The sequence below is a fragment of the Gadus chalcogrammus genome, chromosome 16 (genome assembly GCF_026213295.1).
Source record: "Gadus chalcogrammus isolate NIFS_2021 chromosome 16, NIFS_Gcha_1.0, whole genome shotgun sequence".
Taxonomy (NCBI): Eukaryota; Metazoa; Chordata; class Actinopteri; order Gadiformes; family Gadidae; genus Gadus; species Gadus chalcogrammus.
In genome coordinates, this window is record NC_079427.1 from 1,208,149 (window position 1) to 1,224,500 (window position 16,352).

The 16,352-nt window shown below is 48.9% G+C and overlaps 2 protein-coding genes across 2 annotated transcripts; both read right to left on the reverse strand.

Annotated features, from left to right (window-relative positions):
• Nucleotides 1–843: 843 nt before the first annotated feature.
• On the reverse strand, nucleotides 844–4,061 carry LOC130405594 (E3 ubiquitin-protein ligase TRIM7-like). Its single transcript, XM_056610771.1, has one exon. It carries the CDS (start codon nucleotides 3,792–3,794, stop codon nucleotides 2,118–2,120), a length of 1,677 nt encoding a protein of 558 aa, XP_056466746.1. The 5' UTR covers nucleotides 3,795–4,061; the 3' UTR covers nucleotides 844–2,117.
• A 5,401-nt stretch (nucleotides 4,062–9,462) lies between these two features.
• On the reverse strand, nucleotides 9,463–15,967 carry LOC130405593 (E3 ubiquitin-protein ligase TRIM7-like). The gene is made up of 2 exons (XM_056610770.1): nucleotides 15,841–15,967; nucleotides 9,463–12,264 (listed from the first exon to the last, which is right to left on the reverse strand). The coding sequence occupies exon 2, from the start codon at nucleotides 12,260–12,262 to the stop codon at nucleotides 10,583–10,585; it is 1,680 nt and encodes a 559-aa protein (XP_056466745.1). The 5' UTR covers nucleotides 12,263–12,264; nucleotides 15,841–15,967; the 3' UTR covers nucleotides 9,463–10,582.
• Between the last annotated feature and the right edge of the window lie 385 nt (nucleotides 15,968–16,352).

Genomic DNA, 16,352 nt, shown 5'->3' on the forward strand with positions numbered 1-16,352 from the left:
GCCCTTAATGGGTTTGAACCCAATTATTTAAGCGACCTACTAAGTCCTTACTGTCATTCTAGGCCTCTTGGATCTTCCTGGGGTGTCTGGGTCCCATAACTCTGAAGCTATTGAGCAAAAATCCGTTTTCCATAGGAAATGAATGAAATTCTTCAAAAAATAATAATTAAATAGGGGGTGCAAAATATGAATTTTTAGTGTGGTTTGTCTTGTTAGTACCACATAGCAGGACAGGTCTGCATTGGTCTGGGGTGTCTGGGTCCCATAACTCAGAAGCTATTGAGCAAAAATCCTTGGCCTTCACTCACACTTCAAACGAGTTAGTAAAGGTTCATGTTATGTCCTCCAATGAATCCAAAACGCTTGACTTTTTTGTAACGTTTACTGAAGTCTTCATGGGATTTGTACATTCATTTTGTAAAACTGCAACACACTACAGAAATAGAAAGGGAAAATAATTTTACATAGCAGGACTATTGCAGGAATTAGCCTTATACAGAATAATTAACTATAGCAGTTCAAAGAATCAGGTACTTACAGACTAATAGTGTCAAGGCACAAACGATTAGCTACTTCCCGGTAACATGTGCTCAGCTGCATGAACCAAGACCAACTGACCATTATAAAGAATCACCAATATCATCAATATCATCAATATGCATCTGCATAACCAAATGTGTTCAAATGAAGTCAGCACATTCAAGTAGACTCTTAAAGCAAACTTTAATGCCTTGACAGCAGCACTATGGGAGAAATAACCATTACTTTTATATTAACTAGTATTATCAGGCCTATATATATATATATATATCAGGCATATACAGTAATGGTACGGCCACACCAACCGCGTTACTCGCGTTGGATAACGCAAGTAACGCCCCTAACCTGACGCTTCATCAGTGTGTGGTGGTTCAACTCTTCCAACGTGTCAACGCGCCAACGCAGCTAGATGAGTCCATGTCCATGCAAGTGAACGGAGCGTTCCCTCTTCGTCATACCTATCAAACCAAACATCCTTCACATTCACCGAGCGAACATTATGAAAGTAAAATGCACATTTCTCGCTAAAAATGTTTCCAAAAACGCATTTAATGGCGTAACTATGTTACTATTTCCACCCAGAATAAAGAAAGATGTCGGCCGTATGCTTCTGTGCAAGCGTCACTATTCTCTGCCAGTGACGTCGGGTCAAGCTCCACGCTGATTGGCTATCGCGGCTAAGCGTCACGCGTAGATGAAAGTTCAATTTTCAAAGTCGCGCGATGAAAGTTAAATTTTTTGAACTCCGGGCGTTGGTGCGTTGGGCACGTTACTGCGTTTACGTGCGTAATTACGTGCGTTTGCCGCGTCTAACGCCCCAAACCCAACGCTTCAACGCGTGTTACGCGTCTACGCGCCTATACCAATGGTTCCTTATGCAAAAATGCAGATTTTCGACGCCCCAAACGCGAGTAACGCGTTTGGTGTGGCCGTACCTTAATGGTGGAAAGCAGAAAGAACCACCTCTGGACTCAGAGCTGGGCCTCATACTGAGCCATGCAGTCTGGGGCTAAGGCGTATTGACGTCCTCCCATTGTTTAGATTGACTGCAGGTGATGCAACATGCTTAAAGGAATGTATGGCTGACCGTCCTTATCAATAACGCAATTCTGAGCATGTACCGAGGGCGGTCATATGATATGCAACGCAGCTCAGTTTGAAAGGATAAGAAAGACCGGGATCGGATGACCCGGCAGTGTCTTTGCAAACCTCACTCGGCATTGTTGTTTCTCGTTTGCGGGTAACAATAAAGTCTCTGTCATTACTTGATCCGGACTCCCCGATTCCTCATGTTATTAGTTAGTTGAAGTGATAGAATTCGGTTATAATTTCTACCACAGCACAATTATTGTTTATCCGAATTTCTAATTGCTTGTTTGAGTATCAACCAAACCCTCCGACCTTTAAAGGTGTGAGAGGTAAAGGTTGTGTTGATCTGGGATCCCTAACGCCCCAACAGCCAGCAGCCCCTGATGCCCTGGAGGAGAAGTCCTGTACGACCCACACCGTGGGGCTGGGACCCGGTGGGCAGGGGGTTGACGGCCCCCTCTACCCTGTGCGTCTCACACACCTGAACCTCAGTGCTGGTGGACGGGACTGATAGTCAGAAGGCCATCGCCAGGTCTGTCACTGGGCCGGAAGAAGGGGAGGATGGTGGTTCTGTTGCAGTAGTAGTAGGGGCGCTTGCTGAACCGTGAGGCGTTGAAGCAGCAGCCGCTGAAGCAGTACATCAGGGTCCTGGAGTCCACGTCGTAGAAGGAGACGCAGCCCCCTTCGTAGTCCACAGATACCCCCACATTCTGCGGTTGCTGCCCCTGAAGGAAGGGCGCTGGAGGCCTGGCGTTGGCCTGGTACTGCCCATCGTAGAGACCCAGGGTCCAGACGCCCTGCTCGGGCAGAAGGTTGATACAGGGACCCTTCCTCTGGATGGACTCTCTGACCACCCCCACCTCCCACCCCGTCTGACCCCTGACCTCCACCTGGAAGTAGAAACGCCCCGATGAGAAGCCCTTCTTGGCCAGAACACAGTGGTGGGAGTCAAACCTCTTGGGGTTTTTGAGGAGAGGGTCTTGTGTCAGCAGCCCTTCGTCCTTCACTCCTTTCTGATCTTGGGAGAGGACCAAGCCGGGGTGGGCGGTGTCAGCGTCCAGGTCCACCTCCACCCAGTGGCGCTGATGGACCTTCAGCTCGTCCTCCTCCACAGCCAGGACCCTCTTCATCTCCTTGCCCAGAGTCTCCTCCACGCTCTGCACCAACGCCTTCACCTCCGCCGCCCACAGCGGCTGCTGCCGGACGGCGCCCCCGGTGGGGCCCCCGGGAGCCGGGGGGGCGGGCAGGGGCCCAGGGGAGGAGGAGGAGCCGTCGAGGAGGAGGAGGAGATCCTTGGTCTGGCAGAGCTCCTCCATCTCCTTGCTCTTCTGGTGGACCTCCGCGAGCTCCAAGTGGAGCTTTCTGAGATGATGTGTAGCCTTTGCCCCCTCTGACTTCTGCCTCTCCTTCATCACTTCGAGCATCTGCTTAATGTGGGCCTGAGCATACATAGCAAGACCTTTAAGAGCCACCACGCTCTCCTGCGTGTTCAGCTCCACCTCCCTCCTCCTGTCCTCCATACACTTCTTTGCGTCTTGAATCTCAGAGGCTTTATGTTTCACCTGCTCCTTCATTTGGAGCGCCCTGACTGCTAGACCAGTCCTCCTCTCTGCGGCCTCCTCCTCCAGGGAGACGGTCTGGTGGGTCAGGTGTTCCTCCTTCATACACAGGACGCACACGCACACCTGCTCCTCCCTGCAGAACACCTCCAGCACCTTGTTGTGCTTCTGGCACACGCGGCCGGCCAGGTTCTGCAGCGGCTCCTCCAGCTGGTGCCTCATGAGGCCGGGCACCCTGCGGTGCGGCTCCAGGTGGCGGCGGCAGTAGGACACCAGACACACCATGCAGGTCTTCAGGGCCCTGAGCTTGGAGCCACGGCAGACGTCGCAAGGCACCTGCCCCGGCAAGGCCACGGAGCCCTCCTCCTCTCGGTTGTTGATGAAGCGCTCCACGATGTCCCGCAGGCCGGTGTTCACCCTGATCTCCGAGGGTCTGCAGGGCTGCCGGCAGCACGGGCAGCCCGGCGCCGTCTGGTCGGTCCAGAACTGGTTGATGCAGGCCTTGCAGAAGTTATGACCGCATGGCGTGGAGACGGGCTCAGTGAAGACCTGGAGACAGATGGGACACTGGAGCTGGTCCTCAGACACATTCGTTGGGGAGGACATGACTGGAGGAGAAGGGAGACCTGGGGAGAATGGGTGAGGAAGGAGGACAGGGGAGATACGTCAACAAGGCAGCATATCCTCAGGCTAATGATCTACAGATGCTGGAGATTAATCAACTTTCTTCAACAGTAGGAGAGAGTCAAGAGACACCTTATTACCAACCGTTTGTAAACCATTTTTCAACCGTTTGAATTCTAACCATTGCTGTTAGGACAGAGGTCAAAAGTCTAAGAGGAACAGGAATGTAATGCCCTCACCCCTCCTCACTCCTCCAGGACGTCACTATCTACATCCTGCCATTCCCCACCACCTTCATCTACTCCTCCCTCACTTCAGGCATTTTTTGAGGGTCCGTCAAGACTGCCAGAATCAAGCCGCTCCTCAAGAAACCGACCCTTGACACCACCGACATCCAGAACTACAGACGGTATCTCTTCTCTCATTCCTTTCTAAAACACTGGATCGTGCCATCTCTGATCAACTGTTCTCCTATCTCTCACACAACAATCTGCTTGACCCTCTTCAGTCCGGCTTCAAGTCCGCACACTCAACTGAGACAGCTCTCCTCGCAGTGAATGAGTCACTCCGTGCTGCCAGAGCCCCGTCCCTCTCATCGGTTCACTTCCTCTTCAACCTGTCCATGGCTTTCGACACCGTGAACCACCAGTTCCTTCCTCCTCGCCACTCTGATGCTAAGCTAAAAGGAGCATTTGAGTCATTTCAATGGTTAAGATGGTTTATTTGTTTCTAAGCGCTAATTTTTTTTAATTGTCTGTCCTTAGCTCTTACGATGTTCCAGAAAGGTAAGGACTCATGTACAAAATAAGAAACGAATGGCTGTACATTAATAAACTCTTTGGCTGGGTTCGCTACAACCCTAATCAATCTGGCTTCAAGACCGCACACTCCACTGAGACAGCTCTCCTTGTGGTGACTGAGTCACTCCGTGCTGCCAGAGCCTCGTCCCTCTCATCGGTTCTCATTCTCCTCGACCTGTCCGTGGCATTCGAAACCGGAACATCCAGATCCCCCATGCCACTCTCGCCAAACTCTCATCACCCTGAATTAGACCCCGAAGCCATTTGTTTTGAGAATAATGGCTGGCTGATGAAGTTATTGGCTGGCTAGCCGGCTCAGCCAAAACCTAAATGGCTGCTGCAGCCGCCAAATTTTTAATGGCTACAAATGGCTGAAATTTTTCGTCTGTATGTCTCTATGTGATAGGGCTTTGACTTTTGCCCAAAAATCATATTCGAAGTTCGTATGATTATTAATGTTAATATTCGAATATTTATTAATAATATTTTGACCATTAAATGCCTTCAGTAAGTCCTGGATTGGGTTTCGCAAGGTTTGTTTACCGGCGTTGCTATGGTTACCGTTCTTGCGTGTTCCAACGGTTTATTAGGTTTCTAATAAATCGCTTTATTATTTTAATTATTACTTGATGCAAATAATTCTAGCTGGCTCAGCCAAAGTTTATCAGATGGCGGCTTATTTTGGCTTATACAATTATTGGCTGGCGGCGGCTGAAATTCGAAATGGCGGCGCCTGGCGGCGGCTTCGGGGTCTGCCCTGAATGCAGCACGCATCTCAGAATGTCTGCCAGACGTCAGCACTTAGAACGAATACCCATCGCCTGAAGCTTAACTTCAACAAGACTGAGCTTCTCCTTATGCCCAGGAAAGACTGCCCTCCCATGGACCTACTGGTCATTGTCGAGGACATTGCGCTTTCTCCATCACCAACCCCGAGAATCCTCTGTGTGGTACTGGACAATCAGTTGTGCTGCACTGCGACCATCACTGTATTGGCCGGATCCTGCAGATTTTCACTCTACATTAACATCTTCAGGATCGGGCCCTTCCTCATGAGGCAAGCCTCGACTACTGCAACTTGCTCCTGGCTGGACTCCCTGCCTCCGCGATCAAACCTTTGCAGCGTATCCAGAATGCAGCAGCACGCCTCATGTTCAACCTACCAAAATGTGATTCTGCAGTGGGAGCATTATTTGATAGAGGCAAATTGTCTATCCACATACTGTACCCCTGAAATCTTCAATAAAGACATTATAAACCAGCATGTATTTCAGATACTCAGCCTTTAACGTAAATTTCGAAGCGTACCTCTTAAGGTTTAATTTCTGGGACTTATTATTGTTTTATTAAAAGGTTTTTCAACCTGACAGCCTGCTGAAAACCTCTGGCAACTTCTGATAACCACCAGCTGAAGGAAACGTTCTTAATGGAAAACCAGCTGTGAACCTTTGGAAGACTTGGAAAAATAAAAGAAAGAAGATCTTTCAAAAGGAATTTAGTTGGACATTGTATCCTCTGAACCATTTTTGAGTTTAGGCAAACATTGAGGCAGAAAAGACTGGAGAAGGACACCTAGCCTTAGTAGAAGAAAAAAACGAACCAACCTGTACAGGAAATGCTTGTTTCTTGAGGAACCCTGACGCTCCACTGGTCTGACCACTGGTCTGATGCTCCTCTGGTCTGACGTGCGACTGGTCTGACACGCGACTGGTCTGACGCGTGACTGGTCTGACTGCTGGTCTGACGCTCCGGACCGCTGGTCAAAGTTAATTGAGGAACCCTTCCTTCTTGACCGTCGGTTTGAGTTTCGTTTCCGTGAAGTGATCTCGGTCACGTTGTCAATTATATTCATCTTTATTGTCATTGTGCAGAGTACAAATACAGTACCATTCATCTATTCAGTGAGTCACTGGCTCTATAAGGGCGGGTTGTTCACTCCTCTCCTCTCCTCTCTCATCTCATCTCATCTCCTCCTCTCTCCTCTCCCCCTCCTCTTTATCCTTTCTCCTCTCCCCCCTCTCCTCTCCTCTCCTAAAACAAGAATAAATGTGCAGAAGTAGAAAGTGCAAAAAAATATGTATGCAGGGAAATAATATACAACAATAATAGTATACAAGCAAATATTGATACACTATATGAAACCCAACCTGGCTGTTTGATACAGTGTTATGTTGTGGTGGGTTGTGGGTAAGGCCTGGTGCTCCACCCTGACCTCTGTCCTCCTTTGCCGCCGCCTACCTTTGAGTGAGGTATAATGAAGTTGAATGGCTCGGGAGACAAAGGAGTTCTTCAGTCTGTTGGTTTTGAGGAGCATCCTGTCGCTGAACGAGCTCTTCTGGTTGCTGATGACAGTGTGCAGAGGATGGCTGACGTTGTCCAGAATAGCCAGTAGTTTGGTTGTTCTCCTCTCTGCTGCTGTCACCAGAGAGTCCAGCTCCAATCTGAACCGGTCCAGGACGTGGTCTGGACATCCCATAGTCTTTCACCAGCTCTTTGGATTTCGACGTGTTGAGCTGCAGGTGGTTTGTGTGGCACCAAATTTGAAAGTCCCTCACAAGGCTCCAGTACTACTCGTCACTATCACCCTTTATGCATCTCACAATGGCAATGTCATCAGCATGTTTTCATGTTGGTGGTCAACAGTCAAGAGGGGTCTGTGCTGCACCCCTTACAAGACCTCCGCCCATGGAGAGGGTGTTAACATGTTTTTATAACATGGCCCTCTTTGGTATAAGAAAGGTGTCCCTCAAGGCTCTGTACTGGAGCCCCTTCTGTTCTCCCTATTTTCCAGATCCCTGGGCTCTGTAATCAAATCACATCGTTCTTCCTATCACTGCTACGCTGGCGACACTCAGCTATTCCTCTGCTTCCCCTCCTCTGACAACACCCTGATTTCAACAAGCATCTCCGAATATCAGGCAGACGTCAGCACTTGGAACGACTAACCATTGCCTGAAGCTTAACCACAACAAGACTGAGCTCCTCCTTATGCCAGGGAAAGACTGCCCTCACATGGACTGCCCCACTGGTCATTGTCGAGGACATTGCAGTATCTCCACCAGAGGATGATCATGAAGGTCACAACTCTTCTCTGTTTTGGCACCGCAATGGTGGAACGAGCTCCCTGCCGATGTCAGGATCAGAGATTCTCTCACCAGCCTCTGCATGAGACTCAAGACTCACTTATTTAGAGTTCACCTAGAATCTGCATAGCCTCCCCCTCACCACTATTACGCACTTAGTGTATGTTGTACATATTTGCACTTAAAAATATTACTTAGCACATTGTAGCTTCTTATCATATCTATCTTTGCTGCAAATGGGGAATGGGTTAACCTAACAACCCAACAAACTGACAACCTGCTGAAAACATCTAGCAAACTTCTGACAAACATCAGCTGAAGGAACAGTCCTTGATGGAAAACCAGCTGAGAACCTTAAGACTCTGAAAAATAAAAGAAGGAAGATCTTTCAAGAGTTCAGGCAGACATTGAGTCAGAAAAGCCCAGAGAAGGACACCTAGCCTTAGTAAAAGAAGAAAAACGAACAAACCTGTCCAGAAGAAGTTCGCTTCTTGAGGAACCCTGACGCTCCACTGGTCTGACCGCTGGTCTGACGCTATGGACCACTGTTGACGCTCCGCTGGTCTGACACTCCGCTGGTCTGACACTGCGCTGGTCTGAGTCCGGACCGCTGGTCTGAGGTTGTTGAGGAATCCTGCATTCCGGACCGTCGGTTTGAGTTTCGTTTCCGTGAAGTGATCTCGGTCACGTAGTCCGTGATTACATTAGATTAGATTCAACTTTATTGTCATTGTGCAGAGTACAAGTACAGAGACAACGAAATGTAGTTGGCGATCTAACCAGAAGTGCAAAGGAACAATTAAAGTGTAGTATGAACATGGATTCTCACATAGTGCAATATATAAGTTTGAAAGTAAACAGGTGTAGTAAGATAACAGAGAATGCAGGTAGGTAGTACGATATGTACAATATATACAGACAATTTATATACACACATACAGTACAGTATAGTGCAGCATATGTGGGTGTATGGGTAGTAACAGTATGTACAGTATGGTATAAAAAATAGGCTGGAATAATGCAGGGGGTTTAAACAGTGAAGTAGTGCAACACTAGCCTGGTCCTACCAGACTCTCGTACTTCATTTCATTTGCACAGAGAGTCTGGACCCACTCAATTGACTAACGTTAACTCACTTGAAGGCTGGTTAGGGTTAGTCTGTTGAAGTTTAAAACTATTGGATCTGCCCAGTGCCACTCTGGATCTGCCATAACCGATCGCTAACGTTTGGCCGGGAATCACTTTGCGCGCAGGCTGTAAACAAACCAAACACTGTGCGTGAAGATGTCCGTCAACGAGAGTTGACTAACGTCACTGTTCTCAGCCACTCCCTCTGTTCGCTGATTGGACGCACAAAATTTGGATGGAGAAAACCCAGGAATATATCACAAATCCAGATGTAGTACTGAATGGAAATTAAAATTGAGCGAAAGGACTTAGGCGGGCGGAGAGTATTTCCCACCTCCAGATTCTGGAGCAACCTCGAACTGTGGCCGGGCCCCTCCTGTTACCGGGCCCCTGTGCTGCAGGAGGATCTAGGGGGCCCTCCTGGCCCCTGGCCATTGGCCTAGAGGACGAGAGGTCTTTGCACAGACCCTAAGGTACCATCAGCCTCCTTCCTCCAGCATGGCCTTCAATCACACCTTCAAACGAGTCAGTAAAGGTTAATGTTAACTATTACTGTGCTGCCCTCGCACTGACAGCTAGAGAATAACCTTCAAATCCTCCAATAAATCCAAAACGCTTGACTTTTTTTATAACGTTTACTGAAATCTTCATGGGATTTGAACATTAATTTTGTAAAACTGCAACACAATACAGAAATATATAGAAAAATCTATTTTACATAGCTGGACCATTGCAGGAATTAGCCAATACAGAATAATTAACTATAGCAGTTCAAACAATCAGTACAGGTACTAACAGACTAATAGTGTCAAGGCACAAACAATTCCCGCTACTTCCCGGTACCATATGCTCAGCTGCATGAACCAAGACCAACTGAACCATTATAAAGAATCATCAATATCATTCGCCTGCATTACCAAATGTGTCCACATGGCGACAGCACATTCAAGTAGACTCATAAAACAAACTTTGAAAGACATGCCTTAAAGAGAGCAGCACAATTTCTAATTTCTTCTCATTGACTTGATGATTTGGCATGTTTCTGTGTTTGTTTGAGTATGAACCAAACCCCCCCACCTTTAAAGGTGTGAGAGGTAAAGGTTGTGTTGATCTGGGATCCCTAACGCCCCAACAGCCAGCAGCCCCTGATGCCCTGTGCTGTGTTCCAGTATCCATACTATCCATACTTACTAGCCTACGTTTGAGTACGAAGGGCGTTCCAATTCAGATCGGGCGAAAATAAGTGTACTGAAGGACCCTGATGGTGTAGTCAAAACGGTCAAATCGCGCAGTGTGGATCGATGTACACTTTTCGTACTCAACGGCAGCCATCTTAGCTAGGTAGTGGAAGAGGGCGGAGCCAGGCTGAGCCAAAGTCGGCGCATTTTCCACATAGCCTGCATTAATACAGTCATTTTGTAGTTTTTATAGCTTTTATAGCTTTTTATAGCTGCTAGGCGGAAAGAGTTCACCGTTCAAAGCGGGATGTTTATTGCGGGGGAAGAGCAGCGGCGGCAGTCGTGATCGTAATTTCCGGTTAGTGAACCACGGAGTATTCAATTTGGAACAACACTGACATCTGAAGATTAGCGCACTTAGTGAGTGCGGAAAGTGTACTACGCTTAAGTGTCATGGAAGTATGGATATTGGAACACAGCACTGGAGGAGAAGTCCTGTACGACCCACACCGTGGGGATGGGACCCGCTGGGCAGGGGGTTGACGGTCCCCTCTACCCTGTGCATCTCACACACCTGAACCTCAGCGCTGGTGGACGGGACTGATGATCAGAGGCCCATCGGCAGGTCTGTCACTGGGCCAGAAGAAGGGGAGGATGTTGGTTCTGTTGTAGTAGTAGTAGGGGAGCTTGCTGAACCGTGAGGCATTGAAGCAGCAGCCGCTGAAGCAGTACATCAGGGTCCTGGAGTCCACGTCGTAGAAGGAGACGCAGCCCCCTTCGTAGTCCACAGACACCCCCACCTCCTGGGGCCAGTACCCCAGAAGGTGGGAGGGCGCGGGGTGGCCGGTGTTGACCTGGTACTGCCCATCGTAGAGACCCAGGGTCCAGACGCCCTGCTCGGGCCCGAGGTTCATACAGGGACCCTTCCTCTGGATGGACTCTCTGACCACCCCCACCTCCCACCCCGTCTGACGCCTCACTTCCACCTGGAAGTAGAAACGCCCCGATGAGAAGCCCTTCTTGGCCAGAACCCAGTGGTGGGAGTCAAATCTCTTGGGGTTTTTGGGGAGAGGGTCTTGTGTCAGCGGCCCTCCGTCCTTCACTCTTTTCTTATCTTGGGAGAGTACCAAGCCGGGGTGGGCGGTGTCAGCGTCCAGGTCCACCTCCACCCAGTGGCGCTGCTGGGCCTTCAGCTCGTCCTCCTCCCCAGCCAGGACCCTCTGCATCTCCCTGGTCAGAGTCTCCTCCATCCTCTGCACCAACGCCTTCACCTCCGCTGCCCACAGCGGCTGCTGCCGGACGGCGCCCCCGGTGGGGCCCCCGGGAGCTAGGGGGGCCGGGGGGGCGGGGAGGGGCCCGGAGGAGCCGTCGAGGAGGAGGAGGGGATCCTTGGTCTGGCAGAGCTCCTCCATCTCCTTGCTTTTCTGGTGGATCTCTGCTAGCTCCAAGTGGAGCTTTCTGAGATGATGTGTAGCCTTCGCCTCCTCTGACTTCTGCCTCTCCTTCATCACTCCGAGCATCTGCTCCATGTGGGCCTGAGCATACGTAGCAAGACCTTTAAAAGCCGCCACACTCTCCTGCGTGTCCAGCTCCACCTCCCTCCTCCTGTCCTCAACACACTTCTTTGCGTCTTGAATCTCAGAGGCTTTATGTTTCACCTGCTCCTTTATCTTCATCGCCCTGACTCCTATACCAGGCATCCTCTCTCGGGCCTCCTCCATCAGGGAGACGGTCTGGTGGGTCAGGTGTTCCTCCTTCATACACAGGACGCACACGCACACCTGCTCCTCCCTGCAGAACACCTCCAGCACCTTGTTGTGCTTCTGGCACACGCGGCCGGCCAGGTTCTGCAGCGGCTCCTCCAGCTGGTGCCTCATGAGGCCGGGCACCCTGCGGTGCGGCTCCAGGTGGCGGCGGCAGTAGGACACCAGACACACCATGCAGGTCTTCAGGGCCCTGAGCTTGGAGCCAGGGCAGACGTCGCAAGGCACCTGCCCCGGCCGGGCGACGGAGCCCTCCTCCTCTCGTGTGTTGATGAAGCGCTCCACGATGTCCCGCAGGCCGGTGTTCACCCTGATCTCCGAGGGTCTGCAGGGCTGCCGGCAGCACGGGCAGCGCGGCGCCGTCTGGTCGGTCCAGAAGCGGTTGATGCAGGCCTTGCAGAAGTTATGACCACATGGCGTGGAAACGGGCTCAGTGAAGACCTGGAGACAGATTGGACACTGGAGCTGGTCCTCAGACACACCCGTGGGGGAAGACATGACTGGAGTAGAAGGGGTGAGGGAGGAGGACAGGGGAGATATGTCAACAAGGCAGCATATCCTCAGGCTAATGCTCTACAGGTACTGGAGATTAATCAACTTTCTTCACCAGTAGAAGAGAGTCAAGAGACACCTTACAATCAACCTTTTGTTAGTAAACCACTTTTCAACCGATTGAATGCTAGCCCTTGCAGTAAGAACAGAGGTCAAAAGTCTGAGAGGAAAATTCATTGCCCCCACCCCTCCTCACTCCTTTAGAACGTCTCGATCAACATCCTGCCATTCCTCACCACCCTCATCAACTCCTCCCTCACTCCAGGCCTTTTATCAGGGTCCTTCAGGGCTACCAGAATCAAGCCGCACCTCCAACATCCAGAACTACAGCCCGATATCTCTTCTCTCATTCATTTCTAAAACACTGGAATGTGCAACCTCTAACCAACTGTCCTCCTATCTCTCACACAACAATCTGCTTGACCCTCAGCAGTCCGGCTTCATGACCGCACACTCAACTGAGACAGCTCTTCTCATGGTGAATGAGCCACTCCATGCTCCCAGAGCCTCGTCTCTCCCATCGGTATACATTGTCCTCAACCTCTCCGCGGCGTTTGACACAGTGAACCACCAGATCCTCCTCGCCACTCTGGCTAAACTCTGCCTTGCTGACTCTGCGCTATCCTGGTTCACATCCTACCTGACGAATCGCACCTATCAGGTCACATTTAATGGCTATTAGTCCAAAGCCTGCACTCTTGACACTGGTGTCCCTCAAGGCTCTGTACTGGAGCCCCTTCTGTTCTCCCTATATACAAGAATCCTGGGCTCTGTAATCAAATCACACTGTTTTTCCTAACACTGCTACGCTGACGAGCTGGGCTATTCCTCTCTTTCCCATCTCTGGCAAACCCCTGATTTCAACCAGCATCTCAGAATGTCTGGCAGATGTCAGCACTTGGAACGACTACCCATCACCTGAAGCTTAACCTCAACAAGACTGAGCTCCTCCTTATGCCAGGGATAGACTGCCCTCACATGGACCTACTGGTCATTGTTGTGGACATTGCTTTATCTCCATCACCAACCGCAAGAATCCTCTGTGAGGTACTGGACTTGTATCAGTTGTGCTGCACCGCAACCATCACCTTGGTGGCACGATCCTGAAGATTTGCCCTCCACAACCTCTGCAGGATCCGGCCCTTCCTCACGAGGCAAGCAGCTCAGCCTTTGGTCCAAGTGCTCGGCGTCTCCTGCCTCGACTACTGCAACTATATTGTTGTTTCACCTTCGTCTGACAAATGTACTTATTGTATGTCGCTTGGTATAAAAGCGTCTGCTTAACTTCCTAAATGTCAATGTAAATTAATATAAGTGACTGTGAATGTCCCACCAGAGGGCAGCACTGGGCAGAGGAGGTCACCTGGGTCGAGGGTGATTTAATTGATTCAGGCGTCGGGGTTCGCCGGCTTTGTCTGAAGTATGTTGAAGCAAGACAAGTAGAAAACTAAAAACTAAAACTACAACTGGGTGTGCATCAATGTAGAGCCGATGGCATGGACACCATTGGTTTGTAAACAATTTCCCTCGTTTGGGTTTATTTGTTTATTTGGATTTGTTGGGATGAAAAGAGGACAAATGTGAGGAATACGAAAATATGTATAGCATGAAATTGCTGATCATTTTGACAGTAGGTCGATACTGTTTATTTACTTTCTATTTTCTTATTGCTTTATTAAATGGTTTTTCAACCTGACAACCTGTTGAAAACATCTGGCAAACTTCTGACAAACACCAGCTGAAGGAACAGCCCTTACTGGAAGACCAGCTGAAGGAACAGCCCTTACTGGAAGACCAGCTGAAGGAACAGCCCTTACTGGAAGACCAGCTGAAGGAACAGCCCTTACTGGAAGACCAGCTGAAGGAACAGCCCTTACTGGAAGACCAGCTGAAGGAACAGCCCTTACTGGAAGACCAGCTGAAGGAACAGCCCTTACTGGAAGACCAGCTGAAGGAACAGCCCTTACTGGAAGACCAGCTGAAGGAACAGCCCTTACTGGAAGACCAGCTGAAGGAACAGCCCTTACTGGAAGACCAGCTGAAGGAACAGCCCTTACTGGAAGACCAGCTGAAGGAACAGCCCTTACTGGAAGACCAGCTGAAGGAACAGCCCTTACTGGAAGACCAGCTGAAGGAACAGCCCTTACTGGAAGACCAGCTGAAGGAACAGCCCTTACTGGAAGACCAGCTGAAGGAACAGCCCTTACTGGAAGACCAGCTGAAGGAACAGCCCTTACTGGAAGACCAGCTGAAGGAACAGCCCTTACTGGAAGACCCGCTGTGACCCTTTGGAAGACTTGGACAAATAAAAGAAAGAAGAATGTTGGAGCTATTCAGTTGTAAGATTTAATTATAAAACATTATTCCGTTTGTTTGCTTAATATAAAATTTGATGATTTTATGTTTATTGTCTTGTTTGTATTATGAATTAAAGTTAATTGAAATGATTGGGCAGCTGTGGTGCACCGGGTGTCCAACCTATAGATAGAGGTAGGAGGGCATAGGTAAGACAGGCACTGGGAAGGGTCATGTTTTTTTACCAAATGTACCAGAGAGACAAAGGAGATGAGGCAGCAAGTTCACACTGTTGCACATTTGTTTTGTTTGCTTGTGTAGTGAACCTCAGTAGGGGTTGCGAATGCAACCCCATCTTAGCTCCTCCCCCTGCACCCAGGTGCAAGATAAAAAGGCCAAGATGGCCGACCTCAGCCTCTGTTGGTTACCTCCTAGGGTGGTGAGTAGGGTCCCCGTTTTTTAACAGTTTTGAGTTCCCATTTAAACTTTTATTAATTAGTGTCTCTTGTTTTTTAGGATCCCCTGCTGCTGTTTTGCACGGATTTAGTTCTGTTTTAGCTGTGCTGTTCTGTTTTGGTTTGGTTCTGTTTTGGTTTTGGTTCTGTTTTGCTATTTTGTTTTGATTGCTTTAGTTCAGTTTGCTTTTGTGTTATTTCCCCTTTTTCTGTGTCATTGTTTGACCATTGGGTTGCTGGGTTACATAACCCCTGTTTTGCTGTTTGGTTTGGTTTTGCTCCAGTTATCTTTATTTAGTTATTATTATTATTATTATTATTGTACTAAAAGAAACGGTTAGTATATTTATTGTCTCTGCCTCTTTAGTTCTTGAACCTGTGTCCTTATTATTTCTGCAATATCATAGTTTAATTTTCTTTGTTCTATATTTCCTGGGGTGTAATTCCCCAGGTGGCGTTGTCGGCCCCTCTTTAGTTATTTCCCCCTCCCCTCGTTAATAATGACTTTTACACTGTGCCCCGCCACACTTGCAACACCGGAAAATAAACCTCCAGAAACTCAAACTCTTTGCCCACACTGCGCAAGATTCGTCCCCCTGGTGCCTCAGTGGCTATTTTGATTACGTTGCTTAGTTTAATTTCTTTATATTCCAGTTATGTTTCATTGAGGACAATTCGCAGCTACAAAGATCTTTCAAGAGTTTAGGCAGACATTGAGACAGAAAAGCCCGGAGAAGGACACCTAGCCTTAGCAAAAGAAATAAACAAACCAACCTGTCCAGGAGAAGCTCGTTTCTTGAGGAACCCAGATGCTCCACTGGTCCGACCACTGGTCTGACGCTCCACTGGTCTGACTCTCCACTGGTCTGACGCTCCGCTGGTCTGAGTCCGGACAGCTGGCCTGAGGTCCTTGAGGAACCCTCCCTTCCGGACCGTCGGTTTGAGTTTCGTTTCCGTGAAGTGATCTCGGTCACGTAGTCCGTGTTTACATTAGATTAGATTCAACTTTATTGTCGTTGTGCAAGTACAGAGACAATGAAATGTAGTATGTGCAGTATGAACATAAATTCTCATATAGTGCAATATAAGTTAGAAATTAAATAGGTGCAGTAAGATAACAGAGAATGCAGGTAGTACGATATGTACTAAAATATATACACATATACACGTAGGCCAACCTCCTTAACAAGTGGGCCGAAAAGGAAAACCACTGGGGGTTCATGGGCCACACAGAGTAAAACTATGTGAATGAATCGCTACAAATAAATCGTACTTAAAGAAGTGTT